The sequence below is a fragment of the Leptodactylus fuscus genome, chromosome 4, assembly GCF_031893055.1.
Source record: "Leptodactylus fuscus isolate aLepFus1 chromosome 4, aLepFus1.hap2, whole genome shotgun sequence".
NCBI classification, from domain to species: domain Eukaryota; kingdom Metazoa; phylum Chordata; class Amphibia; order Anura; family Leptodactylidae; genus Leptodactylus; species Leptodactylus fuscus.
Window position 1 is genome coordinate 73,955,789 of NC_134268.1, and position 18,227 is coordinate 73,974,015.

The following is an 18,227-nucleotide window of genomic DNA, read 5'->3' on the forward strand; positions in this document are numbered from 1 at the left end:
AATGTACTAAAGCGTATACGTTTGCTGTAATATTGTAATCACATATATATCATCAATACATTCACACATAGAAGGTTTCTTTAGATTCTAACGACTCCGTCTTGGTATTTTAATTCAAGATTTTTATTTATTTTAATGTCTTTATTGAAAAATCCTTTGATTCTGCCCTCACTATCCTAAGCCTTCACTATCAACTAAGACTTCCTGTTCTGTAAAGATCTCTTTTCCACAATCATTCCGTTATCATCATAGGCTGTGTTACAATAAAAGGTAAAATCAGATTTATATATATACTAGCCTCTGCCCGCGACTTTGTCAGCGTGTTGTTGGTGTCAATGACGCGCCTGTACTCAGCCGTCCATGGTTTGCCTGCTCTTGCATTTCAACAGCTCTTAAGCTGGCCTGCTGCTGAACTTGTTCCTTGCACCACACCTGTGATTGTTCTGGCATCTCAGCAGCTCGCTGGGACGGGCATATAATGAGCGTGTTGATGATCTGCCTTCTCCGGTGTTTTGGCAGCTGTCAAGCTGACCTGCTGCTAAACTCGTTCCTCGCGCTCTGAATAGCACAGGAGACAACAGCTACAGTAATGTACTAATAATAATAGTATATACAGTATATACAGCATACGTTAACATTTCCAATATTTTGCTTACAGATCCAATGCATGGTCCACGGAAGCTGCAGGTGGTTGAAATAAAGTCCAGGGAAATAACCATTCGTTGGGAGCCATTTGGATACAATGTTACTCGATGCCACAGATACAATCTGACTATTCAATACAGGTACCAGGTTGGAGGGCAGGAGCAAGTACGTGAAGAAGTAAGCTGGGATATGGAGAGCTCACACCCCCAGCACACAATCACAAAACTGACACCTTACACCAACGTCAGTGTCAAACTTGTGCTCATGAATCCAGAGGGCCGGAAGGAAAGTCAGGAACTAGTAGTACAGACAGATGAAGATGGTAAGTTACAAAAATGAAAGCATTTATTGTACATGTATAATGTACTGTATCTTTAAAAAAGATACCTGGGCTGTTTTAGTAAATACCTGCAATCCCTATGAATTATTAATTTTTCAATTACTTTGCATTGGGCTGTTCCTCTGTTTTTTCTTAGAAATATATACAAATATACTTTTCCTAGAAATATATACAAATATATTTAAATATATTTTCAATTGGATGTTACCTTTCTCCACCTAGTCTGGTACTGGCAGCACTGGTTGGACAGAATTTAAAGGGGCTCTATAATTGGGAAAAGTCATTTTTAACTAAACACATCCTTGCATAGCCTTTAGAAATGCCATTCCACACCTACCTTTAGTGTGTAGAGTTCCTCAGTGGTTTCTGAATACGTCCGTTTTTATTCATATGCTAATGAGCTTCCAGCCAGCACAGGAAGTTCCCAGCTGCACTCGTCTCTGCTATTATTTCCTATGTGTGTGTGCAAACAGGAAGCTGTGTCATCAGCAGCAGCAGCCTGTGCATAGGAAACAATAGCAAAGGGGGTGCACGATACATCGTGCATCAGTCTAATTAGCATATGAATAAAAACTGACTTATTCAAAAACCGCTGAGGCAATGTACATACTAAAGGTAGGTGTGGAATAGCTTTTCTAAGGGCTATGCAAGGATGTGATTAGTTAAAAATGACTTTTCCCAATAATAGAGCCCCTTTAAGTCTGAAGGAACAACCCCCAAACTAATAACATCTGAGTGCCTATTAGTTATAAAGCTTTAGAAGAAATGAGGAATAGCACATGGCAAATTTCTAAGCGGTTGTCGTTCACACTTCCGTTGGTGAAAATCAGTAGTGTCCATTTCTAGTGTCTGTTATAGGATTTTAACAACAGACACTAGCGGATCCGTTAAAAATCCCACTGAATTCAATGGGATTTTATCTGTTGTCCATTAGTATCCACTAGTAATACCCGCGACTTCCTCTGCGGCCCCCTTCCACCCCTGTGCGACCCACCTGCAGTGCGGCCCCAGGTCCCTCCGCATTGCCCTGCGGCCACCGCAACCCCGGTCTCCCCTTGCCCTCCATGCACAACCGTGACCCCCACACCCGTCACCCCATTCCCCCCCCCAAAAAAAAAACACCGTAACCCCGGCCCCTTCCCACCCCCCGACCATGGCCTCCCCTTCAACCCCTGACCCCGGCTTTCCCCCCCACCGATATCCCAGCCTGTCCCCCCAACACCCCCCACACAGCAGCACCGAATATAAATCGGTAATCCGTTCGGCTGTTTCAGAGTGATTGAGGAACAAACATCCAAACACACAAACATCCAAATACAAACTTTCACATTTATAATATTAGTAAGGATTAGCACCAAATCCATCATATGGGTGCATTCACACTATGTAAATGGCAGCTTATTCTGAACGTAAAACACGTTCAGAATCAGCGGCGTATAAAGCAGTTCCCATTCATTTCTATGGGAGCCGGCATATGAGCGCTCCCCATAGAAATGAATGGGCTGCTTTTTTTAACTACGAGCACTCCCATTGAAGTGAATGGAAAGTGCTCACGTGTACGGCTCGGAATGAGCAGAGCTAGCCGTACACGCGAGCACATCCCATTCACTTCAATGGGAGTGCTCGTAGTGAAAGAAGCAGCCCATTCATTTCTATGGGGAGCGCTCATATGCCGGCTCCCATAGAAATGAATGGGAACTGCTTTATACGCGCTGATTCTGAACGTGTTTTAACGTTCAGAATCAGGCAGCGTATCTGTAGTGTGAACTTACGCTAAGTCTGTTATTTTTCATGGATGCAAAAATCCAGAGTTCAAGACTTTTGTGTCCGCGGAAAATAACAGTCTTATGATGGACATCAAGTGTCCTGTTTTTTTTGTTTTTTTTTATGTTAATGTCTATGGGTAACAGACAGTAACGGAGGGGTGTTTGTCATACTGTTCGGTATTACTGTCTTTTTTTTTTTTCTGTGCATGATCAGAAAGTAGAAGCAAAAAAAGACAGCATAAAAACGGACACTAATGTATCAATTAAAAAAACATTCTATAACTTGAATAGAGATTTTTTCGAATATTTAAGCGCAGCATTGGTAACAATTTAGGTTACTTCGTAGACCTGGGTCGCTTTGTGCTATACACTGCACAGATGCTGTTGTTCGCTGAGTAGTGAATTTGTTTCGATAGCATCTTAACTGGTTACTTATACATGTATTGTATACGTAGAGACTCAGGTTGTTCCATGTCTGAAGTGTGCCAAATTATATTAAACATCAAATGGCTTGTAGAGAAACACCTGCTTGTTCGGTCTTGTCTCACACACTTTTTGCCTGTTCTAAAATAAATTGAATTCTTTTGAAATTCAGATAACATAATAATAAGAATACGCTGTAAGATAGGTGTAACAAATCAATCATGCAGAACATTGCTCCTTAAACCGGTGAGGGCTCCCCCAGTTGTTGGCATGCCTAGAGAAGCAGTTGTGATCCTACATAGTCATTCTATCTTGGTTGTTCCTGCTGAACAGGTTTTTGTGACTGGACTAATATCTTTAGCAATAATTGGGATGTTTTGTGCTCAGTTAATGTTATATTGAGTTATTCATTATTATGTCTAACTTTGACTTGGAGAACCTAGGAAGCACAATGCACCAATGTATAAAAAAAAAAAACATTAGAAGCCTTCTTATAGAGCAGGGGTAGGGAACGTACGGCTCTCCAGCTGTTACAAAACTATAACTCCCAGCATGGATACTTGATCTGCTGTTCTTGGAACTCCCATGGAAGTGAATGGAGCATGTTGTTAGTTGCAGTTTCACAGTAGCTGGAGAGCCGAAGGTTTCCTACCCCTGTTATAGAGTATGACAGGACATGAGGACTATCAGCTAAACATCATTAAGCCTATCAATACAAAGATACATCTAAATATTTGAATTATAGACTAATACTTTCCTGTTGTTGACTTGTCGGCTTTGCTGTATATCCTGGGACAGACTTAACTCATCTTTCACCACTTATCTCAATATATCTTGAGCCAAAGTTGAACGGAAAGACACGTGTATATAATTGTTGCAGTACTGGAATAGCCATGTTACATGCTGATTGTTGTTTTTCTAGTGCCGGGTGCTGTACCTTTAGAATCTATTCAGAGCAGCACATTTGAGGAGAAGATTTTTCTACAGTGGAGGGAGCCTGCACAAACGTATGGCATCATTACATCATATGAGGTAAGTTTCTTTGTTATATATTAATATGGCACATGCTATATTTGAATACATTTAAATGTGCATTTCCTTAGAGTGGTTATCACATTTCTGCAGTTACCAGGGCTGTGGAGACATAGGGACATAACAGTGAATCCTCTATCCAGCTCATCCATACAGTTATGTGCTCTGTAGTTCTTACTATTACCAGCCATTCTTACTATTGTATTGAAGCCTGTCTCTTCTGCTGACCATCATTTATTGAAGAATCCAAATTATTGTAATTTTTGAGAATACTATACAATCCTTGATTATGATATTGTAGTTTTCTTCAGACGGACTGACACATGCAGTATTTTTCATGCACACGGAGGTGGATACAAGGGAGGATATCTAAGAATGTTTCTTTTTACATGTCTTTCTTCTTGGATCCACACTTGTGTGTCTTGTGTGTGAATGGAGGACTGGTTTGTAACAAGCCGAATCCATTCCAGATTTGTCAAACGTTGCAATTTGAAATGAAACTGAAACTTTTTGGTTTAGTTTTGGTCAAAATGGCACCAAATGGTGTTGAGCGTCTGGAGGCCTCTTTTGCCTTCCTGAGCTCCACATAACTGATCATTAGTAGAAATTAGCGAGTAGTATTCAATCGAGTAGGTATTCGATCGAATACTACGGTATTCGAAATACTCGTACTCGATCGAATACTACTCCTATTCACAGTAAAGATTTGATTCAGAACCAGCGTTGATTGGCTGAATGCTATACACTGCAGCAGGCTCGTCTTTGCTAGTCGGGAGAGCTGGCAGCTTGCGTTATACAGGAGCTGACTTTTTCTCATAGGAATGCATTGACCAGCGTTGATTGGCCGAATGCCATACAGTGTACAGCATTCAGCCAATCAGCGCTGGTTCTGCCGGAGGCTCGTCTGTGACGAGGCGGAGTCTAAGATCGGACCACAGCAGTCTCCATTGTGGTCCGATCTTAGACTCCGCCTCCTCACTGATGAGCCTCCGGCAGAACCAACATGACTAAGGGGCAGTGATGTCCCCGAAACGCGTAAGCGGTTTCTTTTAAACGCACCCCTCTTGTGTGTTTTTTGCACTTCCTTTTTTTTGTTATGTGTGTCTCTCTTTAATGGATTAAATAAAAGAAAAGTTTTTTACTGAAGGAGTGTCGCAAACCAACCTTTTCTTTTTCACACCATTGCTGGCTTGTCCTCCACTAGCCCGGAGGCTAGGTTTGGCACCTCCCGAAATTGTTTCTCCATATTCTCCGGTAAGAAAACAGTCATCCATTCTTTTTTTGTATCGCTGTACACTGTATAGCATTTGGCCAATTAACGCTGGTCAATGCATTCCTATGAGAAAATGTCAGCTCCCGCATAACCGCAAGCTGCCAGCTCTTCCGACTAGCAAGGATGAGCCTGCTGCAGAACCAGCGTTGATTGGCTGAATGCTATACAGTGTATAGCATTCGGCCAATCACTGCTGGTTCTTCAGGACGAGTAAGGGCCAGTTCACATTAGTGCTTGCCTCCCGTCTGGAAGGAGTCCACCAGAGGACTCCCCTGAATGGAATATCAGCGCAACTGCAAGTGTTGTGCAGTTAAAGCACATGGACCCCATAGACTATAATGGGGTCTGTGTGCTTGCCGCGCACTGCCCGCACGAATCATTCATGCGGGCAGTGCACTGCGAGCACAAGGACCCCGTTATAGTCTATGGGGTCTGTGCGCTTTAACTGCACAGCGCTCCTCCTCAACACTCCTCAACTGCACTTCGCTCCTCCTAAACACTCTCCTCCTGCTACTCATGGACTTGGTGACTCTCCTTTAGTGAAATAGTGGTTTCCCCTGAAACAAGCATTTTTTTTTCCCATAGACTATAATGGGATTCGATATTCGATCGAGTAGCCGAATATTGAGGCTCTACTCGAAACGAGTATTGAATCTCGAATATTTCACTACTCGCTCATCTCTAATCATTAGGGCTGTATAAAGGAAAACTAGATGCCTTGCCAATGTGCTGTATCTAGTATCCGCTCTTATGTAAACCGGCCAATGAGATGTCATTGGATAGTTTACTCCATTGAAGGAGTTATCACACAATTATCATATTGGTTCTGGCCTCCTCTCAAAGAGTAAACAGCCAATGACATGTGGTTGGCCAATGAACTCTAGTGACCTGTCTTTAGTGTGTGAAGGCCCAAGATCACTGGGGCTCCATTCACCAGATTTCAGGTACATATTCTACTACTAAAGGTATCCCTGCACTCAAATGATTAAGCAATTACAGATTGCAGGAATCCTGTGAAGACATAATGCATATAGTGGGGGTGCAATGAGTGATATATAGTGGTCCAAATGTTAGTGTTAGTATAGTAGTGTGTCACCTTCAATGTTCTCCTGCACAGAGTTGCTTCTAACCCACCAGGCTGTGCAGTAATGTACAATAACAATACCACAAATGGCATGTGCACACTTATCTTTAAAGGAATCCTAATGTCTCAAATATTTTGCACCCTCGTAACTTAAATGGGAGCTGCATGAGTGCAAGGACATGTCTTTATAGTAGCCGCGCCAAGTGCTAGAGCCAGGATTTTGACTGTGCCTGTACAACATCATGTGTATATATCAGCAGCATACATAAATCCGTTCCTTCTCTAAGAGAGGTTATAATTCTCAGCTCTAGCATATGTTCATGTACTGTATATCCTTATATACCTGCGTCAGTCAAACAAGATGAGTGATAAGGATGCCAATTTGAATGAATTGTTCAGGGACAATAAAATTGAAATAACATAATGGTCACTTTCCTTGCATTTCGCTTACATTTCTTTCCATGAAGCCTATTATAAGATTCACAAGCAGGTGTAATTTAGAAAGCTACCATTTATTTCAATGCAAATTCTTCACAATTATATGTTGCTTGGTCTCAAGGAACCATTCTCTGTCTAACAAGGGACCTTTACCTGACTACATTGGAAATCTACTGACAAAGAATAGAAGCGTCTAAGCTGTCAAGCAGCAATCACAAGGAAGGCCTTCACCTCACCCAAGTAGCTGCTGTTTTGTTGCTTTTTGACTGGCATTGTAATAAGGAAATTATTCCAATCTACAGAGCAGAACTACACAACAACTAAAGCATATTCCTACCTCTCTAACACATTTTAAAAAAACCAAAACCCTATCCATGGTATCAAATAAATTTCCATCCAAACCGGTGAATATTTGTGATTTCAGATATCTACAGTGCATAGACACATGACTATTTTCATGGAGAAGCCAGTAATTTAATAAATAAGACTGCACTTTAATGTAATGCTCATACATGGAGGTTTTTGTGAGGAGCCCGAAGAGTGTGTGAAGAGGTAGAAGAAGAAAACTGTACTTTTCACCTGTCAATCAGATTCTTGACAAGTGGTGGGACTCGAAAGTCACAGATGCTTCTGCCAAGTCAAAAAGACATCAGTTTTGACAGCTAGAAAGAGAACAAAAGGTTACTGAAATATTTATTTTTGTCCTTTACTATGCATATGGATATCCTTAGAAATGTACTTGAATTGCTGGTGGAAATTTTCTGAAGCGAGTCTTATTGTTAGAATGGGTGTTAGTACTCCACCCGCCAGCTGTTGTCAGCAGCCATCCCAATCCTTGGACCAGTGCGTGGCAATTAAAATGACACTAACAAGGAGAGATTGACTTGTTTTGATGGTTCCATTTCTAATAATGCACCAATTATATTCACAAAAGATGAGATGTAAATATCAGGAAGAAAATAATTGCCAATGAACTTGGAAGCTTCATATGTCCATCATCGTTCTCTCCATCGAAAAAGAACTCCTCTGATAAAAAAAGTCTAAAAAGGAACCAGAGATTCTCATGTTTTCTATTTAGGATGTTTTTCATATCTTGTTTTCTCCTGAAATGGATTGTCTTATAAAGACAGGCCTTTAAAATAGAGCTGGCCTAGGAGTCATCTGATCACTACAAGTCTATGACATCATCAGGAGTAGCCATGTCCATTCATACATTCCAACCAGTACTGGGGAAAGCTGCGTCTGTAGGTTTCCATCACCAGGGAAAACCATGCACTTCATTTCATTTAATACATTTTGACCACTATCTGTGGAATATGTTGCATATTTCTATTGAAGCTATTGGCAAGCAGTATATATTGGGCTTTCATCTGGATTTGGGATAAAATCAGCCAGTGCTGGAAGTCTCTGTGCTCAGCCTATTCTCTGTGCTTCCACATCACCATCTCTATTCCCGTTGCTTGTACATAAAGTGGGGTCGGTCACTTGAAAAAGAGTTTTATCATTAGAAGAGAGACTTCCAGCACCTAGCACTCTGCAGATCTAGGGACCCTTGTCTATACGAGTGAGACTGTTATCCAATGCAGTGAGTGCACTGCAACAATTTTTTATCTCCCCATATAACCCCATTAAAAGATACAGACCAAAGCAGATCCACGGTTGTCACTTAATCATTGATGTGGGCTGTATCTAGGTAACAGTTGGAATTTTGTGTATTAGACATACTATTTCAGTACCTGCTCTTAATAAATCTATATTTCTTAAAGTCATTTTCTATTGCTGCTCTGGTTAATAGGACATGCCATATTGTAGCTGTGATAAGTTGGTCTTCAGTCCAAAGATGATGGTGTGTATATAGTGACTCTTCCCTAAAATTATGCAGCCAATGCACATACTTTAGCGCTCCCATCTCTTGGGCTCCACTACTTATTGACATGTCATAAAGTTGACGGTGAAAGTAGCATCCCTGAATGAGTGACTGATATTTGTTATTTCCCTCTGCACCCATGCCGGTAGACTGTATCCACAGGGCCATCTATAGACCTTCTACTATCTCTGCTTAAACTGTAAATCTCCTTATGCACATAAAGGAAAAAAATACCTGAGAAATGGTATCTGTCATCATAAAAAACCTAATCTTTTAAGGCAATTTAATTATTAAAGGAGAGAGCTGAATATAGTGTATACGTATGGAGTGTAAAGGCAAACAACTTGTAGGTATTAGGTTAAGCCAGGAGCCATCTTTCACATTAGTAATCCATCTGGCTCTAAGTCCTTGTATCTATAAAAGTAATAGCTCATAACGGTTTTGGCTGAGTTCCTTCATTGGATTCAGGTTTTGAAGAGTCTGGAGGAATATGATCTGTTATCATAAAATGTCTGACGGTGCATGCATCAGAAGGGTTTACCGGATAAAGATGTAATCTCACACTGCCAACACAAGACTTTCCATTGACTTTCCATTAATTCTGCTTGCTTCTTTTCACAGATTTCCTACAAGGCCGTCAGCTCCTTTGACCCAGAAATAGATTTATCCAATCAAAGTGGCCGGATTATAAAGCAGGGAAATGAAACGCACTACCTGTTCTTTGGATTGTATCCCGGCACAACGTACTCTTTCACAATAAGAGCCAGCACAGCCAAGGGCTTCGGCCCCCCTATTACTAGTCAGTTTACAACCAAAATCTCAGGTAATACTTTGAATGATGAGAATGGTTTGTTTTCTAATCTTGCAATCTCTACTTGTACATTACTATCTGGCTCGGGAAGAAAATCCTCACTGGTGATAGCCACTATGACAGTAATATGATGGAAGCTGCGCTGCTGGCAGATAATACATCAGACCTAAATACATGACAAATCTATACAAAGTTCAGTGTGACACCTGAGCTTCCCAGGGTAATATCAGCGGCCCCAGTAAGCATGTTATTTTTATATTAAACTTTTCTTTCATGCTGCACTAATATACAGACATTTATCATAGCCTTGGGATGTGCGGATATGCTTACCTTTATTGAATGCATCTCCTTATAGGAAACTAGGCCAACGTCTCGTAACACGTTATCTAACAAAAACAGCCTTTGAGGGCATGGAGGGGGTGAAAGACCACTGAGTCAACAGTTTCTATGTCTCTCTCTAAAGAAGGTTATTTACATAATTGACAAATGGGATACAATTAGACTTATTTCATTAACTCTAGTGTGCACAGTTGCCAACGGCTGTTTAAGGTTTTCTATGCAGGCCAATAAGCAGCTGAATTAGTCTACCTAGGAATGATCATTCCCTGTTATTGGCAGATACTTGTTTTTCAGCTGATCAAACATTTTATATAGATATTAAAGTCTCTGGTTATTGCAAGCATATTGCCGCATAGAATAGAGATGTGCAGCCAACCATAGTGAATCTGTATGTGCCCGAGTAATCGTACATACAGTACTGTGGTACAGAGCTAAAAATGGCTTTATAAATGAAGAGGAACAAGTGTTGATCTAAAGCCCTGGTAGTGTTTATGCAAATGAATTAAACTAGCCAAGTGGGCGGTAGCACTGTGATTTCTCTGGGGACAGTATGTAATGCAGTGTAGGGCAGTGCAGGGTACTAGCCCACTTGGCTAGTACACCCTGATCTGCATCAGCACTAGAAGAGCTTATTATCTTTGGAACAGATTTGGATACAAAGCAACAAAATACGCACGCAGAATTACGCGCATTATACGTCCGTGACAACCCATTGAAATGATTGTGATCTGTTTTGAGTGCTCACATTCTGACACGTGTATACGTGCCAGAATGTGAGCACATTAACTCTGTGTGAACTGGCCCTTAAAAACAACATCATGTGTAATGTTGGAAATAAAGTCATATAGTTTTTAACACTGAAGAGTGCTGGAATCCCCCTGATCCTCTTTAAAAGGTACAACTTTAAAAATATGACATATATATATCAAATCAAATATATATATATATATATATATATATATATATATATATATATATATTAGCCAAAAAGTGCCATAATTTAGTTAAAGTTAGGCTACAATAAATTCTCTTCTGTCACAACACACAATGCCTAAAATGATGCTGCTTTTTTTCTTTTTACTCCAGGGCTTGTCTCGAATAGAGAGGTGACGTTTTGTGGTCTTTAATTTTTTCATATAAATCCCATTTATATTCCTATGTAAAGGAGGTGAAACTTACTTTGGCGCTGTGCCTTAGCTTACCTGGGCTTCAGCCTCAGTTCTAGATTCCCAGGCAAAACCCTTACTTACATATGAATAAAATAGCGATTTACATGAAAATATGACTATATTGGAGTAAAATGTATAAGAAAACATAAATTCAGTGACAAATGTGGGCCATACTATTCCTTATTAGCTGGTAGTGTGAATAATAGTGTAATTCAGTGGTTATAGTGGTAGAAACCGATTCTGGATCAACCCATTACACACAAATGATCTAGAATAGATATTAGAGGAGATGTTATTTTTTGTGATATTTACTGTAAAGCAATTTAATTTTTAAATGTAATTTTTTTAACTGTATAAAAACTTGAATTGGAGAGGTTCTTTTTAGATTTGTAGAACTTGTTTTCTAGCTTAATCTTGTTTTGTGTTTCCCAGCACCCTCTATGCCAGCGTACGACCAGGAAACACCATTGAACCAGAGTGACAGCTCAATGACAGTTCTGCTAAAGCCAGCCCAGAGCAGAGGCGCTCCTATCAGGTACAGAAAAGCAAAAAAGTTTAAAAAAAAAAGATCTTAAAAAAAATGTAATTGATTAATTTCTTGAATATGTTTCTAGGGATTACTTTTCGCGCCGTGTACACTGTGTAAATCCGTGTCTGTATTAGGGCTAATTAAATTAAATAACAGTAGACGGGAAGGCACTTTGATGAATGTCTGAGAATTGTTTAAATCATTTGATCCAGATGCAAGTGGCTGATTCTTTGAAGATGGAGAACAAAGCGGCAGCTCCGGTGTGTGGGTGGCTTATTCGCTTCAGCACTGTAATTGCTTGCTGTTATCAGCAAAATTCATGGTTGCGGCACATTTTTTTTAATCTTGATTGTTTTATACTAACCTTTCAATATTTACCTATGTAAAGATCTTGCCCTTGTGTTACAGTGTCACAATAAAACGGGAGGGATCTTTTTGTGAAATCTGCTGTAAGGTCACTTTGGAAGCAGCCAGGGCTTCCCTATAGTTTAAAGAGAGCATGTTACCACCTCTGCCAAGCTCTTTGTATCACTTTATAGGCTTTATTCTGACACAGCTGGAATTTTTTGCTCTTGTCCGAAGCATTCCTGAGCAAGAATTACTGTTAGTTTTGGTGCCTGATGTGATATTTAGGCTCTGTAGTGTCAGGTGCATCGTGCGCTGACAGTACAGAGACTAAGTAGGATATTAGGTACCAAAACTAACTACACTGATTGCTCAGGAATGGTGAGAGCTGGAGAAAAGATTCCAACTGCACTGGAAGCAGTACCTAGTAACAGATACTAAGAATTGTAGTTTTAACCCCCTTCTTGACATCTGCTGGACTATTAAGGCAAATGTAGGCTATTTAAGATGGCGACCACTCTGCAGCAGAGCAGGCATTGCACAACACGTTAGCCCACCAAAGTAAAAAAAAAAAAAAAACCCAGCAAGATTGCAGGAGCCATCCTGTTACTATGATACCCGGGAGCCTTAAGAAGACTCCCTGACCTGTCATAGTAATATAGCTATTGAGGCTGGCCTATGACCAGCCTCAATAGCCTTATAGTGAAAATTCCATAGACTGCAATACAGTCGAATTGCAGTCTATGGGGTATGCAATCAAACGATTGCTGGTTCAAGTTCCTTTGGAGTGTGGATAATAAAATAATTAAAGAAAAATTAAAAGAATTTAAAATTCAATTCACCTTCCTTTTCCTAGATTTCTTATAAAAGTAAATAAACAAAAACAAATATGATCATATTATATATCCCCAAAAACGCCCAGTCTAGAAACACAATATTTCTCCCATATGGCAAATGTCATAGTGGAAAAAAACTATCAAAAGAGTTAAATCACCATTTTTTCACTGTTTTACATTCTATAAAAAGTTGAATAAAAACCAAATTAAAAGAGTACATCTGGCCCCTCAAATAGGGGCATATGCCTTTTTTTTTTTTTTTTTTTTTTTTTTTGCAACATTTTCATTTTTTAAGCAATCAAAACATAAAAAAAATCTATGTGAATTGAAAAACCACAAAGTTATGGTAGGGGTTAAAGAGGTTATGTAATGGATACAATCTGTGAGCTTCAGGAGAGGAGACAAAGTTACAAGAAAGCATAGCAGCATCCTTATTAGTCAATGTGCTTCTCCTTTCTTATACCCTTCAGTTTCTATAGCCCACATGATCACTTTAAGGTGGCTTAAAGTCATACATCATGTGAGGGTGCCACATTAGTCTTTGCTTATACACACTCCATAAATGCTGTTTTTTGCTGCATCTGCATGAAACATATGCCTATTCTTAAGTTATATATAAGGTTCCCCGAGGGCAAAGTACTTTACCTACTGCAGTGAGTCTGTTAAGGTCTCCTTGAGGTTTTCTATAATTTATCACCTCTGTGGGCTTCACTTGCAGTGGTCAGTGAGTAAAGCAAGGTTGCTTAATGGATCCTCAGGCCTCTTTTACATGCTTTCATCTGATGCTCAGTTATTTTAGCATTGCATGAAGTGCAGTACTATAATATTACATCATCTTAAAAAGTCAACACCAAAACTACTGTCAGCAAAGCAGCTACTTGTAAAGTCCACCATATTTTGACAACCCTTACAAATGACTATATACTATATACTAAGTAAGCATAATAAATAAATAATAATACTTCATCCTACAGCTTTGTCACGTTATGTTATGGCCCCCATGATGCCTTATAACTTTGGTTGTGTTACATGGATACTGCCATTTAAAGGGACTACTTGATCTGTAAAAAATGTGCACAAATAGTTTAGATGCAGCATGGTTAGTCACTAGCAAAATATCTGTAGCTGAGATGCCTCTGTAAGCCATTTAGTCACATGACTATACTGCTAGTGTTTATCTCCTGCTTGAGTGGCATCCCATGCGCTGGACATGTGATGTTCCCATCTCTCACTCCTTGGAGTACATGATACCACTCATCACATGTCTCCTATCTCTGCTGCTCCCTATCTGGAAGGATCATGTTTCCCAATCTGGGCAGTAGATTGTTCATTGTCACTAGTAGAGCTGTGTTGTGTGTGAAGACAGTGAGTAATTTACAGCACTATCTTAAACTTGGTAATACAGGGGCACCCAAGCAGCTGTAAATAGAGCCAGCGTCTGTGAGAGGAAAGAGGAATTTGTATTCCTTTCCATGGTAATCCTGCTCACAGCAAGTCCTTGTAAAGCAATACTGCTGCTCAAAGCAGGGTAAGATTATGAACAGGGTTGTGGAGTTGGCACCAATTTTGGCTGGAGTTGGAGTCTGAAAAAAAGTTTCTGGCTTCAAAATAAAATGATTAATCATTTTTAATTATGTTATACAATTATTAATATTGTATAATTAGATGCATAGCTTGTTGCACATTTATTTTCATAGAAAGTCACAAGACACATAGTGATGCTACTCTTGTTGTGAAGCCAACAAAAAACTCAATGAACTCCAGTTCAATCCCATTGACTAAAGTTTATAGGGCACAGGCGTATCTTCCATGAGCTGTTGCCTATAAAACACTGCTCCATACAACACTTCAGAGAATTACATTGCAGAGAATTGACTCAATTTGAGTAGTTCTACATAAATATCTGCAGAACTTAGGTCAATAAGAAATATGGAACCATTTGTAAAACCAACAGTTCTAAATAACGTCAGATATGTAACACCTATATACAGCGCCGCACCTCCCATGAGGCGACCTGAAGCGACCGCTTCAGGCGGCGCAAATGCCAGGGCCGCGGGGAGGGCGGCATTTTTGCTGACCTAAGCCAGTCCAGGGCAAGCTGTCCTGGACTGGCTTAGGGTCACCGTCATTGAGCGGTGGATTGGGGAGGCCGCTGGAGCAGCGCTGCTCCAGCAGCCGCCCCTCACGCTCAGGCAGAGAGCAGGTCCTCTCCCTGCCTGCTCTCTGCCTGCTAAAGACACTCGCTCTGCTCGACCCCACCCCTTCTGCTCGGCCCCGCCCCCCTCCGCTCTGCCCCCTCCTCGGGGGGGGGAGGACTTTCTGACGTCCGCCTCAGGCGGCAGAAACCCATGGTTCACCCCTGCCTATATACTGACATGTATGAAGATATAGACAACTTAGATACAGGACAGACAACGTTATTAATATGTTGGCAGTTTTATTGAAATACACTTTACTAATAACAATGTATTCCATACACAAGTAGATTTGATAGATATATGTCCCCTTTCCCCTTGTAATTTTTATTATATAGAATTAGAGTATAGAGAAGCAGCGATCAGGGTGAGGATCTATAGTAAGCATATTGGTGTGACGGAATGTCTAGAGACAGGTTACAAAGAATATTCAAGGTTCCAAGGTAAAATTGTTGATTGAAATTCAAGGATTCATCCTCATACATACAACATATAGGTTTGATGAAAAGTGATATTGTTCATACAAAGGCCACAGTATAATGGATGTATTATGTTGTCGGACTGTGTTGAAGTCATTGTCTAATGTGCCCATGTATTATGATCACCTTATGGAATTGCTTCATAAGCACACAAAAGACATTTATGCACCTAGAAATGTTGAATAAATTCCTGTTTATGAATTATCTTCTGAAGCCATACTTTGCATTTATGGTGCGGTTCATATTACATTCGAGGCGGCTGCATTATATTTCATATTTATGTACTGTTCAGTGCTGTTATATTATTAAGGCCTGCTTTATATTGGATTTCAATGATCAGCCCGCTTTAAGGCACAATCCTATATAGTGTATAAGCAGAATCATTTCTATGCTGTCAGAAATGTATTAACATCCTGCAGTCAGATATGATCCAATGAAGTCCCATAAGACTATTTTCCATTATAAGCCTGTATTAAGTCAATCTTTTTTGCACCTTCAAAACGGCCACAATATGAGAAACTCATATATTTTATTTTGCCTTTTATCACACGCTATTTAATCATGTAATATTATCTACTATTACAAGTTTACTTTGTAATTCAGAATAGGCTTGCATTGTGTCTCATTGTTGTTTCATGGGATCAAGATTAAAGTCTATATCATAAAATTACATTTCCTGCTTCTGTAATGCTAAAACTTTGTCTATTAAATCTCACATTTCTGTATAATCATGAATCTAGACAGGAAATCAAACCCTTTCTGGCTGAAGTATCTCTCATAAATTTATTCTGTTTACTTCATGCCTATAAAAAAAGATATGCAAACTGAAAATAAGAAAAATAACATTAAATTACATTTGGAGGAAAAATCTTGAAGTGGCATACCGTAGAATACCAAATAAAGTAAATGATGTGTGTTAGAAAATATTCCCCAATAGTACTGATGGCTCGAGTCAATGAAGCCGCATCGACTGTATGCATTTGTTAAGCTGTAAAAGCCTTTCCAGTCATGCTGGCAACCTGCCACCACTAGAGGGAGCTTAAGAGCTTACTGCATGCTAATCATGCATTGAACGGAATATTAAACAGTATACAGGAAGTGTCTAAGCTCCCTCTAGTGGGGGTTAGAGACAACATGCGCAATAACACAGATTGGGTGTTCTCTGTATAAAGATTTATTGAGAAACATATTCGCATGGAACTTTGAACCAATTTAAATAGAAAAAAAGATAGTCAAGGACACTGTAAAGGGACATTTAAGGCTTTATCCATAGAATATGCCATACACACCTGATAGATGTGGGTCCCACCTCAGCTATATTTTGGAACTCATGTACAAATGAATTGAAAGGTTTGTAAATAGGGTTCCATTCTTGAGGAAGATGTTGGTACTACAGGTTGTAACCCATGGGTATAAACATAGGTGCCAAGATCGGTATACCCCTTTAAATGGAAATACACTTTAAAATATCTTGAAATCCATTTGCATAAATATTAAGGGATATCCTCATTTAGACATTTAAGGCTTACGCCATAATGTCTTATAGATTTGTCCAAACTTGAGACTTACACTTTTTTTTTCAGTATAAAGGCTTCCTCCACCTTCATGTCTATGCCTTTCATAATTTAATTCTATGGAAGCGGTTGAGCAGGCATTTCTAAGGTGGGAATACCCCTTTATATGCTAATATAATGGCCACAAGCAATTGTCAGTATGGGGGATTAGAAACAACATTGGGCACAGAGACCCGGTGGCAGTGCCTGTGATCAGAGACCTCTTTATACTGTATGTGGGCACGCAACTGTTCAGACGCCATGGGCAGATTCAATCGCATGTTCATCTTACTGGACCGAATATTGATATCACAGGAGCATTTTGTTGCTGTGAATACACTCATTCACTCATTGATTTTAAAAAGACCATGTGACGCCCTTCAAAAACAGCCTTTACACGTGTGAATAAGGCCTAATGGGAAAAATGTACTCTGCAAGACCATTTGAGTTTTATGCCTGCCATACAGATGTAGTATGAAGCGACACAAATACCGATAGAGTAGGTGTACTACGTAAGGGCGTGCTCTCAAACTGTACAGGTTTGCTAAGTTCCTTAACCCACCACTTACTATAATGTTACATTACATATTATATATAATATATAAAATACATCGTGTCAATGTAGTGTTATTATATACTAATAAGATATAATGAAAAAGTCTTAAGGATCTTGTATGTGCATTAAAGCATTCAGTGTACCTTCAGGTGTCTTACATATATTGAGACCTGTCATCACTGCCCCAATAGATGATGTCAGAGGAATGAAAGATAAGGAACATCGAACTTCAGTATGTCCAATCCTTTGTTCTCACAGGATATAAGACATTATCCGAGGTTTCTGGCAGCCTACTCCCCTCCACTCATTAAAAACACAGACTCAGCTGAACCAGCACTGCATGTACTAGGTCATCTCAATAAATTAGAATATCAGCAAAAAGTAATTTATATTTTTTTAGTAATTCAATTGAAAAAGTGAACCCCATATATTATATTGAGCCACAATATAACAAACAGAGTGAACTTATTCAAGTGTTTCTTTCTGTTAATGTTGATGATTCTTGGTTACAGCCAAGGAAAACTCAAATGTCATTATCTCAGAAAAT

At 39.6% G+C, this 18,227-nt stretch overlaps 1 protein-coding gene across 8 annotated transcripts in view; it reads left to right on the top strand.

The window, feature by feature from the left end:
- PTPRM (protein tyrosine phosphatase receptor type M) overlaps nt 1-18,227 on the top strand; it is a 568,788-nt gene that overhangs the window by 292,298 nt on the left and 258,263 nt on the right. For all 8 annotated transcript variants that reach the window (XM_075270676.1, XM_075270675.1, XM_075270678.1 and 5 more), the window contains exons 8-11: nt 659-967; nt 4,097-4,206; nt 9,490-9,691; nt 11,620-11,722. In XM_075270676.1, coding sequence (XP_075126777.1) covers nt 659-967; nt 4,097-4,206; nt 9,490-9,691; nt 11,620-11,722 — 724 coding nt within the window. The remainder of the gene's footprint in view (nt 1-658; nt 968-4,096; nt 4,207-9,489; nt 9,692-11,619; nt 11,723-18,227) is intronic.